General features: G+C 37.5%; 2 protein-coding genes across 3 annotated transcripts in view; both read right to left on the bottom strand.

Moving 5' to 3' along the window:
- CSNKA2IP (casein kinase 2 subunit alpha' interacting protein) overlaps positions 1–13380 on the bottom strand; it is a 262755-nt gene extending 249375 nt beyond the window's left edge. Inside the window, exon 1 of the mRNA XM_058731695.1 lies at positions 11443–13380. The gene's annotated coding sequence lies outside the window, so the exon portion shown is untranslated. The remainder of the gene's footprint in view (positions 1–11442) is intronic.
- On the bottom strand, positions 9137–21329 carry C5H3orf38 (chromosome 5 C3orf38 homolog). Of its 2 annotated transcripts, XR_009262230.1 has the most exons (4): positions 21192–21329; positions 18686–18924; positions 16237–17152; positions 9137–11518 (listed from the first exon to the last, which is right to left on the bottom strand). XR_009262230.1 is itself a non-coding variant. In XM_058731700.1 (3 exons), exons 1-3 carry the CDS (start codon positions 21316–21318, stop codon positions 16484–16486), a joined length of 1035 nt encoding a protein of 344 aa, XP_058587683.1. In that variant the 5' UTR covers positions 21319–21329; the 3' UTR covers positions 15275–16483. The 2 variants fall into 2 exon arrangements, 1 of the variants encoding a protein (XP_058587683.1); XM_058731700.1 differs by lacking the exon at positions 9137–11518 and having other exon boundaries at positions 15275–17152.
- Between the last annotated feature and the right edge of the window lie 227 nt (positions 21330–21556).

A 21556-nucleotide genomic window follows, 5' to 3' on the forward strand; every position in this document is an offset into this window, starting at 1 on the left:
AAGAGTGCTCATTACCCCAGTATCTTCCATTCTGTCTTGAACTCCTATAATTCAGTCTCCTATCCTCTGTCACTTAAGTGGCCCTTGTCAATGACTTACCATTTAAACATTTGCTCACTTCTTCCTCCTGGAAATATTTTCTCAAGGGGCTTTTAGAACACCACCCTCCTTTGGTTTTCCTTGGCTTTAACTAGCCACTGTTCATCTATTTCTCTTACCAACTCCTCATTTCCCTGACGTCTTAACTTTGGAGGCATCCAGAAGTCAATCCTCAGACTTCCTCAGTACCTAAATTCATACCTTGCTGGTCTCAGCCATTATCATGGTACTAGATAACATCTTTATGCTAATGATTTCCAAATTTATACCTTTGGTTGGAGTCTGCTCTCCAAACACACACTTTAGGCCTTCTTGACAGGTTTCAGACACTGCTTGAGAAAATCAAGGGGTATCATTATTTCACTGTCAACTGCAAACTTGATCATCTCCACTTAGCCGTGTAGTAAACGTCTCAAATTAGCACAAACAAAAACAAACTCCTAGTCTTTCTCCACATCTCTCCTACCCCAGCTGGTCTCTCCTGCAGATGCTTGCATCTTCATTCATTGCAACTGCATCCTTCCAGGTGCTCAGGCCAGAAACTCTGGAGGCCTCATTCCCTCTTCTCTTTGTCTTGCCAGCAGGAGATTCTGTCAGCTCTCCCAACAATATCTTGAGTCTGACTAATTCTCACAACCTTCACTGCCACTGCCATGGTCTAAGCTATCCATCTCTCACCTGATTTACTGCAAATAGTTTCTTAATTGGCCTCACTGCTTCCATCCAGCCTTGTGTCCTCACTTTCTTATTTCAAGGATCCTTTCAAAAAATCAGATCATACTACTCTGTTCAGAATCATCCAGTGGCTTCACATTGTGATTAGGGTGTGAACCACAATTCTCATCATAAACTTTAGGCGCTGGCTTTGTGCCCCCTCGGTACCTCTAATTTCCCACTACTCTGCCTCTTGCTCGCTGATTCACTCTAGCTATACTGGTCTTCCTGATGTTCCTCAAATCTGCTCAAGAGTTTCCTACTTGCTGTTCTACTTGGATAGCCACATCGGTCGCTCCTGTACCACTTTGTACTCTGCTTAAATGTTGCCTTCTTAGAGAAGTTTTCCCCACCATTCCATATAAAAAATAACTTACTTTTTAATAAGCTCTCCCCTTTATAACTTAACTCTCTTGCCTATTTTCTACCAGTAGGACATGTCACCATCTAACCTTGTTATATTTTACATGTTTCTTTACTTTCCTACTAGAATGTAAGCTCCATGAGGACTGAAATGTTTTTCTCTTTTGTTCACTGTTCTTTCATTCACCAAGAACAGTGCTTAGAGGGGTGCCTGGGTGGCTCAGTTAGTTAAGCGTCTGACTCATGGTTTCGGCTCAGGTCATGATGTCATGGTTTCGTGAGTTCGAGCCCCTTATTGGGCTCTGTGAAGCTGGCAGCTCAGAGCCTGCTTGGGATTCTTTCTCTCTCCCTCTTTCTCTGCCCTGCTACTCATGCTGTCTCTGTCTCTCTCAAAATAAATAAACTTTAAAAAAAATTAGTGCTTAGAAAATAGTAGGCACAGGATAAATTTTTAATGAATAAATGACTTAATAGAGGAGTGAGTTAACATCGCATTCAAGAGGGGATTTTGTGATTGGTTGCTATTAGGCACAAGGTTCTGTATAACATTTTCAGGTCAAATCATGTTTACTAATCCTGGAATAAAGCTCAGATTAAGAGATCTTTTTAAAGTCCTATTGGTATTAATTATTATTAAATATTAGAGTTGGTGTTTTTTCTTTTCATTCCTAAATCATTGCTGAACTAGATGCATGTTGCGTCGTATATTTACCATTGCTATCATCTTCTAACTTGCTTCTCTACCTGAGTTATGCATATTGTATTCTAATCTATTTTACTAATGGCTCCCAAATTAACCTTTCTAGAGAGCACTCTAACAATTACTCCCTGGCTCAGAAGACGGCTGTGGCATCTCAGTGTCTAATGTAAAATCTCTCAAACTGGCCCTATCCCACCTCTCCTTACTTTTCTACTACTTCTACTTCATCACCCTGCACTCCCACCACTGAGCCTTTGTGGACATCAGCAGTCCTGCCTGTAAAGCTGCTCCTTTAGCTCAGAGACAGGCACACATTTTGTGTTAAAGATCGGGTCACAAATATTTTAGGCTTTGCAAGTATAGAGGAGGAAAACTCTTCCCTTCTTTCATTCTGGGAACTTTTGGCTGGTCTATTAATCAAATGAAATAGATAAACAGGAGAAAAGCAAACTGGATTATGTATATATGAGAGCGCCATAAGAGTAGGAGGCCCACGGGCAGTCAGCCAATTGAGGCTTATATGCCATCCCGAGCTTAGGAGCAGTAGGTAGATGTCCCTAAAACTTCAAAGGGGAAGAGCAAATGTTTGTTAACCGTCTTCCCTGCTAGACAGAGACAATGGGACACAGAGAGGAAGCTGATCGCCAGACCCTGCAGAGCTTCCCCCCCGCCCCTCCCCCGCACCCCCAGCTTACCACACCTAGCCCAGATTCTTTGTAGTTATCTCTAGTGATAGTTCTCTTCCAGGACCAGGACTCATGAGGTAGGGAGGGCTTCTGAGATTTGAAGGACTCCATACAAATCTGTTTTTTGCTCCTTTTCCTGCTTCTTTTCTCCTTGGACCTGCACTCCCATCTTACACACGCCTTGTAGTTATGTCTTACTTGTGAGAGTCAAGGGGTTCATGATTTCTTTAGAGGTTTCCAGCATACTAGATAACATCTAAGGAAGAACCGGGCAAGAACGACCAGAGGAGGCCACCCTGTGGGTATGCCAGACCAGCAGTGCTAGACATCTCAACACCAAGACCCCTGGCTCCAAGGAACTGGTGACTTACGAAGGACACGTGGACACTTGTCCTTGTTCTGCCTGATTTCTGGATACCTGACAGGACATGCACACCAGACCATTATCCTCAGTGAAAAACCCAGGCTCCAAGCAAAGACAAGACTCTCTCTCCTTTCCTTTCTGATTCTCCCAGACACTCTATCTGTATCTGCACTCTCTCTATACCTTAAATAAACTCTGGTCTCACTTCCTGCTAGCTTGCATTTGATTTCTATCTTGCATATAGCCCAGGGCTCTCTTGGCTGGTCTCGTGGGGCCCCCTTTAGGTCCCCAGACCTGGCATGCCTACATCACTTCTAAGTTCCTTCAGGTGTTAAGAGGAACTTAAAATCTCTTCCTGAGTCTTTTGGGCCTTGGTTCACTTCAGCTCAATGGAATCTACATGCTAACGTGGCACATTCCAGGGTGGCTTGTTCTGAACCCCTTCACAAACCATATGGTCTCTGTCACAACTACTCAACTCTGCCTTATAGAGCAAAACCAGCTCTCTGTTTTACATGGGTCTAAGTCCTGCTCTTCGTTTACAGTTCAATCTGTTCTGTGATCCATGAATGTTTCCATATTGTTAGAATAAACTGTGCTGTCTTCTCTTAAATTTTCTTCACATAAAAAAAAAAAAAATTGGCCATATTCTATACTTCTGTGTAACCTCAGTGCCCAGCATGACATCATGCCAATAATACTCAGCAATTGTTGTGTGCTTTCACTAATCATATTAACATTGACGAAGGTTATTCACATCACGTTAAACATTGCCACATAAAAATAAAACATTTAAACCTGCTATTTGACAACCTGTTGTGTGTATGCAGCTTATTTCTTTAATCTTGAAACACTTCCTCTTCCTCTTCCGCCACCCACCCACCCACCCACACACACACACACACACACTCTTATTTTAACATTTCTGACATTGGTTTTCTTACCTCTCTACATCCATTGAAAGTGATGCTAATTTTTAGCACCAAAAAGGTAATTGAATAAATGGTGCAGCCTACAACCAATGGAATCTTACAATGAGATAAACACAGAACATTTCAATTCTAATCAGAAAAAGAAAAAAATTTCTCCTAGGAGTTTTGTTTTGATTTTTTGTATATGGTTTTGCTTTGAAATACCTTTTTTTTTTTTTAATGTTTATTTATTGAGAGACAGAGAGACAGAGAGAGAAAGAATGCGTGCAGGCAAGTAAGTATAGGAGGGGCAGAGAGGGAGGGAGAGAGGGAGAATCCCAAGCAAGCTCCTTGTTGACATCAGGGCTCGATCCCACAAACTGTGAGATCATGACCTGAGCCAAAATCAAGAGTCGACGCTTAACCAACTGAGCCACCCAGGGACCCCTTGATTTTAAATACTCTATACAGTACTCAGACTTTGTCCTAATATTTATTGTAGAAAATGTTAGCACATATCTAAAGCACAAATAAAAAGTGATTTTCCTCCCAAACATCTATCTGGGTCATGGAACTGAAGGCCAAGTTAGATGATATAAAGTCCTGCTTTTTAAATGTATTTGCTTGCATATTCCCTAAAAGAATGTTCACAAACATTAACCCTTCACAAATGCTGAGTCAACAACTGAAATATTTTACTATGTTATTAAATAGTTGAAATGAAGCAATCGCCATTATTTAAAATAAAATGTTAAATAATTCTTTAAAATGTATCCAACTTCATAGAATTCTATACCCACCAATATCTATTTACATATTTACAAACAAGCTCCTGTTTATAGTTAGAGGTTTTACTTGTACTCCTCTAGTTTGTACTTTTTTAGTTTGTACTTTTATTCCAGTTGTCTCACAAAAATTTATCCCAATGGGATGTACTGCTTAAAAGACTTTTTGATCACTGTACACTTCTAGGCAACAAAAATATGATCATAAATGTTTTAAAATTTCCCTACGATGTTTTAAGTGCTAACATTTCTATTAGATTGAATTGTCACAATTTTTAGTATTATGAAATTGATCAAACAACACAACTAGTTCACACATTTTACTGGAGACACATAACTTAATGAGATAGGTTTACTGCTTGTAGAAGTCAGCGTCTGCGCTCAATTCTATTTTTTTATTTTTTATTTTTGCATATAAGCATGAGAAATCATGAATATATTAAGTAGTGAGAAATGAAATTATATCAGCCAATATTTTGAACATATTCCTACGTAAGATTTGTACATTTTAATGTATGTAAATTTTACATCAGAAGGAAAAAAAATCAGATAGTGATTTATTGCCAACATGATTTTTACTGAATGACCAGATAAAAACTTAATTCAGTTTTTCTTTAATTTTATTGAAACCAAATAATTTTAAAGAAAGCTTATCAGGGGCACTTGCGTGGTTCCATCGGTTGTGTTGGACCCTTGATTTCAGCTCAGGTAACGATCTCACAGTTGTGAGATGGAGCCCCATGTCGGGCTCTATGCTGACAGCACAGAGCCTGCTTGGGATTCTCTCTCTCCCTCTCTCTCTCTGCCCCTCCCCTGCTTGCGCTCTGTCTCTCTCTCTCTCTCTCTCAAAATAAACAAACATAAAAAAAAGTTTTAGTGAAAAAAAGAAAATGAAACTGTAATTCATAGAATGTGAACAAAAGAAAGTTTCAAGTTTTTTCACTCCAGTACCAAAAAAGTTTCAAACTCAGTCTTATTTGGGTAGAAGGTAAAAGGAAATAATGAAATGATCTCTAACAAATTACCAGAATACAGGGACTACGAAAGGACAGAAAATAAGGGCATTGAATGGTTGATAAAAAAAAAGTAAGGTGGGGCGCCTGGGTGGCGCAGTCGGTTAAGCGTCCGACTTCAGCCAGGTCACGATCTCATGGTCCGTGAGTTCGAGCCCCGCGTCAGGCTCTGGGCTGATGGCTCGGAGCCTGGAGCCTGTTTCCGATTCTGTGTCTCCCTCTCTCTCTGCCCCTCCCCCGTTCATGCTCTGTCTCTCTCTGTCCCAAAAATAAAAAAAATAAAAAAATAAAAAAAACGTTGAAAAAAGTAAGGTGATGATTTCAGTTAAATTGCTGGGTGAAAAGGTGATTACTGCTTTACAAAAGAAACAAAAAACAAAAAACAAAAAACAAAAATCAACCACTGAGGAGCCTGGGTGGCTCAGTCAGTTAAGCATGGGACTCTAAGGTCATGATCTCATGATTTGTGAGTTGAAGCCCCACATCCAGCTCTGTGCTGACAGTGCACAGGCTGCTTGAGGCTCTCACTCTCCTTTCTCTCTGCCCCTACCCCACTTGCATGCTCACTCTCTCTCAAATTTAAAGATAAATAAATAATTAAAAAAAAAAAACAGAATAAAGTCCAATCAGCACAAACTTTTAGTGTACAAATTGTTAAACCTCTGTTAAGAATGATCTATATTCTAGCAGTTTTATTTTTTTCCCACAATTCTGTTCTACATTCTTATGGTCACAGAGAAAGAGGAAGCTTGTCACTATTTTAGTATTCTAAAAATAGGTATGTAATTTACAAAACTTCTGGTTTTTCTTCTTGATCCACACATAAATTTTTTTTTTAGTCATATACTTTCTATCACAATAATCTTCTTACCTAGAGTCACCAGAAGAAAAATCTACCTCAGACAATGTTAAAGGGGTTTCCAACCTGTGCTTTGCATTCAGCTCCAGAAAGTATCCTTTCATGTTATGTTGCAGTATTTGGATGTGGTTTTAAGTATGCCTCCAAACATATTATGTTTCTGTAGTAAACCAAGAAAATAATATTGGGGTGGGGATGGAGATTAAGCTCCGAAGAACTGAGCCATTTGCACAAGTTGTGCAATCCTAACACAACCTGATCTTGCCATTACAATTCATATTATTAATCTACAGAGATGTCTCTTCAAGACAATGGATAGACTGGCTGATATGCCACTTAAGCAAGGTACCTAAAGTCTAAGAAATGCCCTTTATGACGTTAACAATGTCTCAGAGAAAGGTTTTTAGGTTTTTTTTAAATATTTTTAAAAAAATGTTTGTTTATTTTTGAGAAAGACAGAGGGAGACCCAGAATTGGAAGCAGGCTCCAGGCTCACAGCTGTCAGCACAGAGCTGAGAAGGGGCTTAAACTCACCAACTGTGAGATCATGACCTGAGCAGAAGTTGGACACTTAAGGGACTGAGCCAGCCAGGCACCCCTAGTTTCTCTTCTTATCTCAAAACCTCAGAATACCTTTCCTCCAAGTAGGAAGTATCAGAGGAAAAAAGTTTTGCAACTTTCTACTCAGTTTTTCATACAGCATTATCAAAACCAGTATAGTCTCGTGATAAAATCTGACTGTATTTTATACTCCCTTCAACACTTAACTAACATATTGATGGTTTATTATTGATAACTGCTCTGTTAAGAAAGGGATGAGCTAATTGGCTTTTTAAATAACCCTTTTATTTACCTAACAACCACCTTCCCTGCTGTCCAAATAGCTGGTATACACTCCGTCGTTAAAGATTGTGAGGCATCCTTGTCTAGTCCTCACCAAAACATTTCCCAGTGTAATCTTGTTTTCTATATTCATGGGTTTTCAGGGATGAATAGAACAACCAGTTGCTAGGGACTTCTCACTCATATAATACACATAATGCCAAATGATTCAGACACTGCACATCAGTGGTTCTGTCTGCAAAATATCCTCTGGAATACATGACAGTAATTGTTCTTCCATGTCGTTGGTCACTGAATGCTAGTTTTCTTTCTAACAGAACTTTTCCACTAGCTTGTTTTGTAATCTCTGATGATATCTATTAAATGTTGAGGCTGTTTTTACGGGCTACTCAGCAATGATGCCTGTTTTTAAATTATTACTTTCTGTTACAGATTTGATATTTGAACTGAGTCTTTTAAGTTTAGACCCACATGTAAGGTTTGCTTTATGGTTTTCAGAGGGTAGTGTGCATTATTCCTGAGGATAATATCCGACAACATGATTCAGAAAACAAATTTAAAAACGGACATAATCATTAAGGCAAGAGATGTTAGGGGTGCCTGAGTGGCTCAGTCGGTTAAGCCTCTGACTTCAGCTCAGGTCATGATCTCGCAATCTGTGAGTTCCAGCCCCGCACAGGGCTCCGTGCTGACAGCTCAGAGCCTGGAGCCTGTTTCAGATTCTGTGTCTCCCTCTCTCTCTGCCCCTCCCCTGCTCGTGCTCAATTTCTCTCTCTCTCTCAAAACAAACAAACAAACAAACAAACAAACAAAAAGATGAGATGTTAAAACATGGTTTAGTGTCTAAGTGACAGATCTAAGGCAAGGCCCTACTAAGGGAGGAACTCTGGTGACAACCCAAAGTGAGGTGGCTTCCTGCCATCAAGCACTGAGTGGGCTGTGCCAGGTGTCTGAGAAAGACACTTGGTTTCATTTCAAGAGATGCAACTCTGAATGATACTTCTGTAATTCTGAATTCTTCATCTTGCATGATAAATTTTAAACTGGGATGTATTATTTTACACTTGTTCAGGAAAAACAGAATTACCCAAATTCATTTACCAGAGAAACCAATGTGCTTCAAAAATGAGGTGCAGCCGTTGATGGCGACATGTGAATATCTGACAGGCCATGTGCTCTTAACCAGTGGTGAATGGACTACCGGTCAAAAGTTCAGATATTCATCACCATCCTTCCTTATATGATTCAGCTGAAGTTTTAAAAACATCATACTCACAGAATCTCTTGCACAACACATAGATTCTAATTCTGCATTCACATGATGACATGATAGTATTTGTTATGATTTTGATCACTTTTCAATGAGTCATTTTGTGAACTGGGGATAAGAGTATAAACCATAAAATGCAAATTTAGCCAGCATTAAAATTAATAGGGAAGTACATCAGGGAAAATAAACACGGTTGACTTCATGCTGGTTGTGATAAACTGACCAACACAGTTCTTGTCATCACATAGACATCTAATGATTGCACACTAACATAACACTATTAAAACTAAGATTTTAATTTACCTAGAAAACTTGGTAAATATGTGAGTTATGTGCATAAAATTTCCAAAATCGGTGTTATATGGAAAAAAAAAAGTCTCAGTGCTTTTTTGTCTCTCTGAAACTGCCAACTAGTCACTGAGGATCACCATCGTTTTAGCGGCATTGCTCTAATCCAAAGGTCAGGGCTTCAAAAGATGACAATGGTTACAGTAATAAGAAGGGATCAATGAGAGAGCAGAGAAAGCAATTTTCAGTAAAATAAATTATTTTATTAAACACTAAACGTTACTCAATGTGAGTTAAACAAAGTAATAAAAGTGTAAGAAACTAGAACAAATACTTAAGTACCAAGTGTCTTCTGTTAAGATACCTGGTACGTAGTAAGTGCTTGATAAATGGTTTACCAAATTGAAAGAAGACTGTTTAAGAGAAAAAAAAAAAAAAAAACACTGATACATTATTTAAAATCAACTTTTTTCTTAGTCCTAAACTCTTGCTCTAGCTGAAGGCTGCTTGTAGAATTCAAATTATGACTTACTCTGCAATTCTCTTAGTTCCTATGAGTTCAATTTTATGATTGTTCTACTACGAGTTCCAGAATTAAAGTTCCTGACATGCTTACCTTTTCTATTGCTATCTTGTTTCTGTACTCTAAGCTCATTCTATTGTAACCCTATACTAACTACTCCAATCAGCACAGTCCATACAGTAAAACCTCCTGTCTTTGCTCAACAATATTTTCCATTAAACTTCCTAGAATAACTTTTAATAACATTCTGAGCAGCACCCCTCCAGGGCCATGCTTCCTACAGAAAAATCCTATCCCAAATCTGCCACTCCTCTCCAGTGTCACTCTTACATGTTTGCCAATTCCTATTACTCAGTCTCTTTGAAGGAATCATCTATATAGTATTTGATTATTTTATCAACATCCACATTTCTACTAGAGGTTATTGGGAGTCTATAATTTGGTCTTCTGTCAACCACTTTGCACTTTTCAACTAAAACATGGAAATATATTTTGAACATATGTAACAGCAAAAAAGATTCGCACAACAGTAGTTCAAACAACCTCAGCATTTCTAGTGATTAGAAAATAGGAAACTATTTTAAAGGCTTCATACTTTTTTCCTTTTCTATTCTAGATATGATGTGTAATACTTTCATCCTTTTGTTTTTCCCTCTGTAAATAGAAATACACCCACAATACACATATACTTACAAATGTGTATTTGTTAGGAAAAAATAGAAAGTGTTTTCTCAGTAAGATTTATGAGCAAGAAAAATAAAGAATTTCTCCAACTTCAATGAACTACAAATTCCTTTAAAAGCAATATTATTTAGTTGCTAGGAAGGCATACATTCACAAAACCATGTAACTTCAAAATAGCAGTTTAGATACATCTAATCTAACTGTTCATTTTTACATGTGAAGAAATTGAGATTGAGTTTAAATTCTTTCAAAATAAGGTAGTAGCAATAGTCAGACTAGAAATAAAGTGCAAGAAAAAGCACAGACTTTTTAGTTTAAAAATTAAACATACACACACACACACACACACACACACACACACCGGGGGGGGGGGAACCCACAACAGAACTATGGACATTACTTAACTTATGGGGACTCCGTTTCATCTTTTACAAAAGCACATAGAACTTTAATAATCCTATCTAACAGAGTATTATTGATTGTATTAGAGTTCACATATCATTATTCAGAAAGATAACCTAGTAAACAAATATTTACTGAGCATCTAATACATATGTTAGGCATTGTCGTCAGCAGACAGGCAAAGGACCAGGAATACATGAGGCTCTGAGAAAGTATCACTTTTTCCTTTATATCTTTAATAAATATCAATTGAATACCCCATCTCTGTGCAAAGCAATGGAAATAAAATGAAAGTCAAACAGCTACAGTCCCTGCTCTCAGTTTAAAACCCAGCTGGGGAGATTAACAAGTTAGTAAATTAATATTTAAAGTGCTAAGACTGAAATAAACAAGGTGCTCCGATAAATATTAACAACAGGGCCCACTTAGAAGAAAACATTTAAGACAAATCCTCAAAGATAAAAATTAAGCAATCATGCAAAAAGCTAGAGAAAAATTGTTCTAGATAATGTATACAAAACACCTAAAGAGAAAAAATGCTTAAGAAATTTCCAGTTTTTAAATTATTCCAATCATAGCCCTTTTAATTCTATATTATCAGACTGCAACAACAAAAAAATTAAACTCCCAAGTATTTTGTATACAGACCTACCTCGACTTACGATGAGGTTATGGCCCAAGAAACATAAGTTGAATATACCATTAAGTTCAAATGTATTTAATAGGTTAGGAACTACTAAACATCTTATCTTTGCCTAGCCTAACTTAAACGGGCTCAGAATGCTTATATTAGCCTACAGTAGGGCAAAATCATCTAACACAAAGCCTATTTTATGATAAGGTGTTGAATATCTCATGTAATTTATTGGATACTCTATGAACATAAAAAACAATGACCATATGGATACAGAATGATTTGAAGTATATTGGTTGCTTACCCTTGTGATTGCATGGCTAACTGGAGGTGCAGTTCCCTGCTGCCACCCAGCACCTATTGTCCCCCATATCTCCAGCCTGTGAGAAGAACAAAATTCAAACTTCAAAGTACGGTTTCTACTGGGGTGCTTGGCTGGCTCAATCAAAGGAGCATGCGACTCTTGATCTTTGGATTGTGAGTTCAAGCCCCACATGGGATGAAGAGATTAAATAAAACTTAAAAAAAACGTATCATTTTTACTGAATACATTTTAATTTCATGCCTTCGTGCAGATGAAAAATCCTCCATCAAACTACTGTAAGTACTGTCTACTTGCCAATAAAAGCAAAGGGCTAAGTAAATACAGGACAAATACTAAGACTACTTAATAGCATCTGTTGGCTGGACCAAACAATCCATGAAAAATGAGTGAAACCAAACGTAGATGGTGATAAGAACCAAATTATAAAATCTGGATTTTATTTTGAAGGTAATGCAACACTACTGAAAATCTGAGCATTGAAGAGAGGACAAAAGCTGCACTTTAAGGAAATTTTAATGTTATAAATATGTAAAAAATATTAAAGCAAAGAAATAAATTAAGTCAATATCTATGTAAAGAAACTCTACAGCAGCAGCTGAAATGGATCATTTCATGACTAACATGACTCAGGAGTTTATGGTATAGTGTTTGGGGGTACATTGTATCTCACAGTAAATATAATACTTCATTTTATTAACTTTACTTTTGAAAGCGAGTGGGATAGGGGCAGAGAGGGAGAGAGAGAATCCCAAACAAGTTCCACGCCATCAGCGGAGAGCCTGACACGGGGCTTGATTTCATGAACTGTGAGATGATGATGTGAGCTGAGATCAAGAGTCGGACACTCAACAGACTGAGCCACCCAGGTGCCTCTAATACTCCATTTTAATATTGTTTTACTAAAGGACTACTGGAAAGGTTCAAACTAGAAAAAAATAAAGCTAAAAAGATTCAGTGCATTTTAAATATTTTTCTTCCAACCCTAAGTGGTCTGTCAAAATATCCTATATTCTGCGTTGATATAATCAATATGATATAGCTAGGACCATAGAGCTATCTAAAATTTAAGCTGAGTGTTTTTTCCTGAACCATACAAGAGGATATAACCACACCCTTCTGAAAAGGGCCTCAAGTAGTTCTCACCTTAAGATATTTAAACCCAGAGGGGCGCATGGGTGGCTCAATGGGTTAAGCGTCCAACTCTTGGTTTCAGTTTAGGTCATGATCTCACCGTTTGTGAGTTTGAGCCCCATGCCAGGCTCTGCACTGGCAGCACAGAGCCTGCTTGGGATTCTCTCCCTCTCTCTCTGCCCCTCCCCTGTTCACACACTCTGTCTCTCTCAAAATAAATAAACTTAAAAAATGGGGGAAAAAACGATATTTAAACCAAGAAACTGAAATTTAACGTGCAAAGTTTAAATAAATAATCTATTATTATTTTATCTTCTGCTTGATTCAGGGATTTATAAATTGTAGATGCTCCATAAATATATGCCAAATAAACTTGAAGAGAACCCAAATGCAGAAAGTCTTATTTCCCAGCACTTGCAGTTGTGCTATCTGCATTCAAAGTGAGTATATACGAAGATTATAAATAGGGTGGGGTGAGGGGAGGTGAGAGGGAATGGTGTAAGGTGAGACCACATATACAAGCCCTTTGGAGGAAATGATCCTATTTTTTAAATCCTTCATCAAAATTGGCAGTATACAATCATTACTAAATAAACATCTTAGGACAACTTTTTATAAAGATCTAGAGAATTTTTTTAATACTTTTCACATTTTTCTCTCACAATTTCTCTGATGTTCATTAAATTTATCTTGCCAAAATAAAATGAATTTTGAATATTTTTGTTTCAATTGACAGTAATTCAGTGGGTTTTGTCTTAATATCTGACATTTTTTGAAAAACAAAATCCACAAATTAACAATTATCATATACTATCAGATTTCCTAGAGATTATCCTTTCATTCAAAAAGAAGATTTAGTCCTCCAGCTTAGGGACTCTGGCAAAGGGCACAAAATTTTCTAAAAATAATTTTAGTATCCAAGAATAACCTGAGAGAATATAACTATTATTAGCAGGATTTCAACTTGAAGTTATAAGGATCCCTATAGGATTCACAGATGTGCTTTGGGGAAACCCAAAAACTCACTGAAATAATGCAAAAATTGTGATATATATGCAAACACATCTTTTTCTGGGGAGAAAGAACATACAGTTCTCATTTTTCAAAACTTGATGGCCACTAGCCACAGCCCAAATTAAGAACTAGTGAAGAAAATGGCACCTAAATTTGTGAATACAGATGCTAATAAAAATGTTATAGTTTTCATTCACTTTTATCATCTAGCCATAAAAGCTGTTTTGTTAAAACACAATATTGCTGATTATGTTTTTAATTAAGCCATTTCTTTAAAAACTTTTAAATGTTTCTTTGAGAAAGAGAGAGCAAGAGCAAACAGAGAGGGGCAGAGAAAGAGGGAGACAGAGAATCTGAAGCAGACTCTGAGGCACAGAGCAGGCACAGAGCCCTATGTGGGGCTCAAACCTATGAATTGTGATATCATGACCTAAGCCAAAGTCAGATGCTTAACTGAGCCACCCAGGCACCCCCAAGCCACTATTCTTTAAATCTTTTTCTGGTGTATTACAATTTCTTACAGGCACTGGGTAACTAGCCTTTCTTTAGCATAAGAATACTACCTTTCCGAAAATATAGGAACATTTCTTATGTTGGCCATTTGAAGTTAATTTCATAAAACAGAGATGGCTTAAATTATTTGGTATTTTAGTTAATAAGACTCATGTAATTTTTTTTTTTTTTTGGCATTCTAGATAGTAATAAAAAATCCCAACGTAAATTACTTTAAGCTATATTAACAAGAACAGGTACTTGATGTATGCCCTATTATTAGGCTATGGCAAATCAGTCTACAGTAAATAAAGCCCAGTGGCCCCCCTGGCTTGACTATTCAATTACTATGAAATATGTGTAGAGTGTTGTATTCTTTACTACTTCACTCCAACAACTTTCACACTCCAGCTGAGGGTGAAATGAAGCAAAAAAGACCAAAAGCTGGGGTCTCTGCCATTCCCTAACATAAACAAAACAAATGGATGGTAGCAAAAATAGAGTTCAATCTGCACTGTGCTTTGGGACTTTCTCCAAGACCTGACCAAACTTTAAACTTCATGAATAAATTTCAAGAATCTCCAGGTCTTCTTTCTCTGAACAGAAAAGTATACACTTCACCTATAATGGTTAGGGCCTTTCAGTTTATCCCATTCTGACCCCTGGGCTTTTAAATTGAGTAAATTTTAAAAGGTTAAAATTTCCCCCAAATCTGAGTTAGCTTGGATCCTCAAAGTTTCAGTGTATCCATGTATGAAATTCAAACAGATGAAATGATCAAAACACCACCAGTGATAAGAACCAAAGACAAAATCTAGATGCAGAAAAGTCTTCTACACAGTATGTAAGCTTGGCTTGCTCATTCCTTTACCCATTCAGTTAAACATTAGGTCCTACTGTGTTGCCCAGCTGTGGGGATTCACAGAAAATAAATCATAATTCCAATCCTCAAGTGAGAGAGTCTGTCAGGAAGATTTCAAATTTCCAAGATTGATTAAAAGAACATACAGGAAAAAAAAAAAAAAAAAAAAAAAAAGGACATACAGAGACTGCAACCTTACTTGAGCATTACACGAATTCAAAAAAGTAAATACTGAAGGTAGCTAGAGGCAACTTCGGCCCATCCTGAGCATCTATAGTAGTATTTCTGCAGTACTCGACATTACGCCACAAAGAAAACAGATGGGAATATTTTTTAATTTTATCCTTTACTTAGGAAATTTATTGAGTACATGTTATAACGATACTCTATACTTAAAGGAGAAAACCATAACCTGTCTTTAAACAATACACTATTCTTAGAGCAGACCAGGGATTTGCCTCCTTTATTAAGTTCTTATTTTAAGACATATCAATTTGTACTCCTCATAAAGGCATGGCATTAAAAAAAAAAAAAAAAAAAAAAAAAAAGATGAGTTTGTTCCTCTTGCTTCCAAAATTTCTTATTACCCTAGGTGATCATCAGAAGAGTTAAAGGTAAAAATTTACCATGTACAGCACATCATCACAAAAATGCCCAGCTCAATTTTTTCCATATGGAAATTTTGTAAATTAAAATTACTAACTAAATCCAAGATCAGCAAATAGTTGCCAGGTGATGAAGAATTTAAGCCCTAAAGCAACTAAGTAATTAATCTGGCAACTTAATCTTGTAATTCAAACCTTGTATTAACAATTTGTGGGTGAAAAATCCTAATAATTTTAATTTATGATGTGGGAGTCTATATATGTATATAATAGATATCCCACATTATAAATTTATGTATGTGTGTTTTGTGTTTTATGTTTTTGTCACCTCTTCCAAGATCAAGCAAGAGGAAAACAGTAAAGGAATTGGGCACACCTCTTTAAAAATCTCAACAGTATGTTTCCTCTATACGGTACTACAATAAATGCTGTATAAAACTGTTAGCTGAAGGCTTAGATCAGCTTGGACTACTATAGGTAACTTTTGAAAAATGTTCCTCAAATTTTAAAAAGGGAAAGTAATTTTTTATCTACCTGCTAAATTATTGGACTTTTTCTGAGAATGTTATTCAAGTTTCCTAAAATGATAACTTTTGAGTTTACATTAAATCTCTCTCATATGAAAAGTACAGATATTAGAATACTCACTAAGTAAAATGAAAGTATTACCTGGTTTCTAAGGCACACCGTTAGTTATACCATCTAAAGTGGGATTTATTTGATGAACTGCATTAAGCTTTCAGAACATTGGCTGCAACTCAGGTAGAAAGAGGCAAGTATTCACATAATATATTAGTCTGTAGTCAAGAAAGATATTTCAACTAAAATATGTCAATCCTCCCATCTGAAATCACTTAAACATTACTGATGTGATATTTGGAAGAGTTTCTGTATTTTTTAGACTGACATACAGTCCTCAGTTGGGTAAACTCAGTTCTCTTTTGTTCAACAATGCCTCATCTCCACTGCATAAAGCTTGGTCTCCAGTTCCACTATCCAATGCCTGCCTTACATCAACTTGTATTTCGTTGGTACCACATGAAGTAATTACGTTATAAAAGCTCTCTAGATCACCAGGTTCGAATGTAATAGCTGGTTTCATTAATGTTCCAGGAGCAAGAGAACCCTCTCCAATAATTCTCAGGTTGATAAATTTGATTTTCCAAGTATTTTCCACAAAAGGGCAGCGTATGAGTCCAAATATTTGTTCAAAAATGCCCAAACAAGTGTTCCCTCGGTGGACAGTCCCAGCAACTCCAACCATAACTAGACCATGGGGAGAAGAAGCACATTTCAGTCCACTGGCATCTAGATTGGGACTGAGAAAAAGATACTCTTCTTTCACTAGTGACAGCAGACGAAGGCTTACAATTTCTGCTCCACAGTAGTCTATCACATTTTGTTCAGAGGTGTTGTAATAAAACCTAAGCTTGACATCGTGCCAGAAGTGCTGTGGCCCCCATTCATCTTGAGGCGGTCCCAGGAAAGGATTCTGAGAATTAAGAAGTTCAAAGAACCAGTGACAGAATTCTTCTCCTAATCGACGAAAATCAACTTTTTCAGCTTTCTTATCTTCTTTTTCCGGCTGATTAAGATAAATAAAATATAAAATAAAACAAAGGTTAGTTCTCGTATTTTTTTCTATCTGGCCCATTTTAGAGGTAAGTTTGAGTATACGGAGTACAGCAGAAGCTAAAGGAACTACAGGTGAACCCAACTGAAACCATCACACAAAAAGTCAAGTGTTTTTCCAAAAAGGGGAAAAATCATTTTACAATTTCCCAGCTTAAACATATGAAAATTCAGCTAAGAAATTAAGGTTAATAAACACTCTCAAAATATCAGCATGAACAGTCAATAATGATTTATGTAAGCATTTTCTCTTATATGTGGCAGCGGTTTCACAAATGTCTGTCAAAACCTTCGAACTGTATGCTTTAAATGCATACACTGTTGCATTTAAACTGTACTACAATATCGTAGATAATAAATGAGCATTTTCACTATCTTTAAACAGACAAATCTAATATGATTGAAATACATTACTTTTTAGGATCGGGATTAATTTTATATTTTTATTTCTCTTTTTTTCAAAGAAAATGTTATTGCAAAAAACATACCTGAGAGACTAGATTTTATTCATCTATGTGTTCCAGAGTATAGTAACTCATTTTGATGGTAAGAGATCTTGTATTGACAGAGCATCTTTGATTGAATATATTAGGCTCTGTGCTTGGCACTTATATTCTATTTCCTTCTATCTTCATGAACCTTGTGACATAGAAACTATCATATGTGGGCTTTATAGATAAAGTAAACAGGGCTCAGAAAGGTCAAGTTACTTGCTGAAGTTCACACCTAGCATATGGCACACCCTATTTTTTAGTCACATCCGTACGATTTCAGAGTTGGCATCCTTTCTAAGCACATTAAAAAAGCTTAGATTCTTTCCTAATATGAAAGCAAATACCTCTCACTGTAAAACTTCACTGATTCAAAGTTTGTAGTTTAAACTTTATAAATTACCTAGCATTCATACAATCAGCATTTAAATATTCACACAGTATCTAAAACACACAGTGGAGATACAAAGAAATACAAACAGCCAATGTGAGCTGAAGGAAATTATTACAAGAGGATTTTTCCTAGCTAAAAAAAAAAAAAAAAAAATCAAATTTAAAAAATATTTAAGTTTTTCTCATGGAATTTACAATCTAATATCAATTTAATATCAAAGAAAGTCTTCAAAATGAGAAAGGGCTATAATAGCATTCTTTTAAAGCGAACAAAAACATTAGAGAATCAGAAGCTAAATTAAAATTAAATGGAAACTGCAGTTTATCCACTCTCTTTACAAATCCAATAGTCTTCATTTGATAAAGTGATAAAAGCATTTTCCCTCATAAATCAATACAATCTTTTATGTATATTACTAAATGTCAAAAATATTTCCTTTTTTAGGTGCTTTACTTATCTTCCTCTAGGATGCAAAGGATATGGAGTAAAGCTAAAATTATAAAAAACAAAATAGTATTAGCCATGTTCCCAGTGATCTAGGATTATCTACAGAGTTTAGACAGAACTATGACTTAGGGTATAACTGTAAGATCTATTTTACCTGTTGAAAGAGTCTCATGTCCTCTGTCTTAACTGGCTCTGGTGTTTCCTTCAATTTTGGCTGTAACTGCCTTTTCCAGTAATCCTTTGCATGCTGAATAAGATTGTGTTTTTCAGTAGCTGGAGGTATAATAACCCCCTGTGTTGCCAAGTACTTAAATATGACTTCCCGGTGGACTTTCTTACGCCTCAAAAGCTCTTCTACACTTTGACTGTACACTAATATTGCACGAATGGCATCTGGAAGGAAATAATAAAAATTAGTAGAAAACCCTAAGTCATGTAAATCGGTCCAAGGTCAGCAGACACCCTATCAAATAATATTTATAAATTCTTGTCATGGCATTGCTTTGGCATGAGATGGTTATTTTAACAAAACCAAGAAGTGGGGGCGCCTGGGTCAGTCAGTTAAGCATCTAACTCTTGGGTTTCAGCTCAGGTCATGATCTCAAGGTTCATGGGTTCAAGACCCATGTCTGGCTCTAAGCTGACAGCGCAGAGCCTGTTGGATTCTCTCCTCTCTCCCTGCCCCTCCTCTGCTCACACTCTCTTTCTCTCTCAAAATAAATAAATCAACTTAAAAAAAAAAAACAGGAAGTGGGTTATCAAGTTTGGGGTTTTAAAAATAATTTTCTTGGGGCGCCTGGGTGGCTCAGTCAGTTAAGCGTCTGACTTCAGCTCAGGTCATGATCTCGTGGTTCGTGGGTTTGAGCCCCACCTTGGGCTCTGTGCTGACAGCTCAGAGCCTGAAGCCTGCTTCAGATTCTGTGTCTCCCTCTCTTTCTTCCCTTCCCCTGCTGGTTCTGTCTCTCAACAATAAATAAATGTTGAAAATAAATAAATTTAAAAAATTTCTTTATGCTTTAAACTTCCCTACCTTATTTACCTCTTCCTTTCACTTCTCGTAAGATAGTAAAATTTTTGCATCTTCTTTTAAGTGACATGGTTTAAGAAAAAAATGGAGCCAGAGAAAATGTTTTTTTTTCTAAGAAGGCCAATGGACCTAAATTCATTTATAATCTCTAATATAGGTAAAATTACAGTATTTTAGATATGCAATGACTTTTAATCTCCTCACTCTACAAATAATGAAAGCTGAGGATATATGAGGTATCAACAATCATGCTTCCAAGAAGTGGCAGAACTAAGACTTGGGGCAAGCAGCATGAGCATCATCTGGGAGCTTGTCAGAAATGCTGAATTTCTGGGGCCATCCCGAAACTACTGAATCAGAGTTTGCATTTTCACAAGATCCCTGAGGGACTGAGTCACAGGCACAGTAGTTTGAGAAGCTCAGGTGCAGAATATGAGCCCAGAATTAAGCAAATCTTCCATTTTTGGAGATACTGTTAAACCTGTTTTCCAAACTTCTATTTTCTTCCTCTCTAACAAGTATCGTTTCAAATCATTTAACATCTCTTTTCCTTATTTACTTTTAGACCCACCATCAATTAAATCCAGCATTTTTATCTATCAATTTTAAATTCACACTCACCCTGTTTAGGTGTGAGTAGCATGTGAAATATTTAAATGCTGAAGAACTACATATAAGTCTAAAACTATGTGCAGTCTAAAGTCTTAGGAATTTCTTCTTTTAATGTTCATGGTTCGAAGTTTCAAGTGAATGATTTCTTTAAACGGAAATGTAAATCCGACTTAAAAGCAGAGCAACACAGTTTTAAAAAGCATAACCTTTTGTAAATATTGAAGTCATACTAACATAGCAGTCTGGAATTTTCACATTTTAAAGTAAAATTCAGCAAATTTAAAATAAAGCTCTCCAGTTGATATACCAAGCGAAATAAACACTTAAGCTTCTTGATTACATTTTTATGTGGAGTAGTTACAAATCAGGCTTAATATTAATAACGCTTAAATCTACCGAAATGTTTGTTTGGCTCTGAAAATAATGTATTCCTATTGCTCAAAATCATCTCAGAAAAAAAAAAAAAAAAAAAAACTAGATCCAAAAAGAGACACGGATTCAAACGATCTGCTCTTTTATTACAGCAGCTGTTTTACCTAGGAAACTGAAAGTGTTTAAGATCTCCTCCCGCAAGCTCGGAGAGACAAACACGAGCAGCAGCTGACTCCTTGGCTCACCAGCTAACACTCCCCAGCTGAATCGAGACGCAAAATGGAAAACACGCTGGCTCCCCGGAAATTTTGAAAAAAAAAAAACGACTATTCACGTACACTTCAATTCTCGAAAAAAATAAACATATGCCCCTAACACCCAACACATAAAACCTGAAAGCTGCGCCGTTTCCAGTGCCATCACCTCCCCCAGGGAGCTGGCGGGTCAGTGCCACCTGAAGGTGCGCGGAGGTTCCCCGGCCGCGGAGCAGCGGCGGTGGCTGAGACTCTCGAGAGTTCCGCCTCAGCCCGGTCCGGGCCCCGTCGCGGGGCAAGGTCTCGCACCTTCTCTATTCTCAGGCTCCCGCCACCTGGGGTCTGGACGAGGCCTCGGGAGGGGCGTCCGCTCTCGCGGAGAAGTCAGCACTTACCTTGGCGGTCCTCAGGCTGCACCAGGCGGTTGGTGATGGTGTCGCACAGGGCCATGATATCATCGTTGTCTAGTAGGCCGAGCAGGTTACGACAGCCCTCCATCTCTGGGTGGCTGAGCCCCGACATCTCGGCCCCCAAAAATGGGGGGGGGGGGGTAGGGGACGACCCAGCAACGTCGTCCCTTCAGGCCCAGCAGGCCGGCGCCTAGGCAACAACACCGGAAGTGCCTTGCCTGTTGTTCGCCGCCAAAGGGCCTCGGGTGTTCCAAACGCCTGGGCGGAAGTGATTGCCAACAAGGTCAGTTCAGGAAATGTGGTGTTCCGACTTGTCGTTCCGGGCTGGACAGGACGGAGGGGACTTCAAC

This window comes from Neofelis nebulosa, chromosome 5 (genome assembly GCF_028018385.1).
Source record: "Neofelis nebulosa isolate mNeoNeb1 chromosome 5, mNeoNeb1.pri, whole genome shotgun sequence".
NCBI classification, from domain to species: domain Eukaryota; kingdom Metazoa; phylum Chordata; class Mammalia; order Carnivora; family Felidae; genus Neofelis; species Neofelis nebulosa.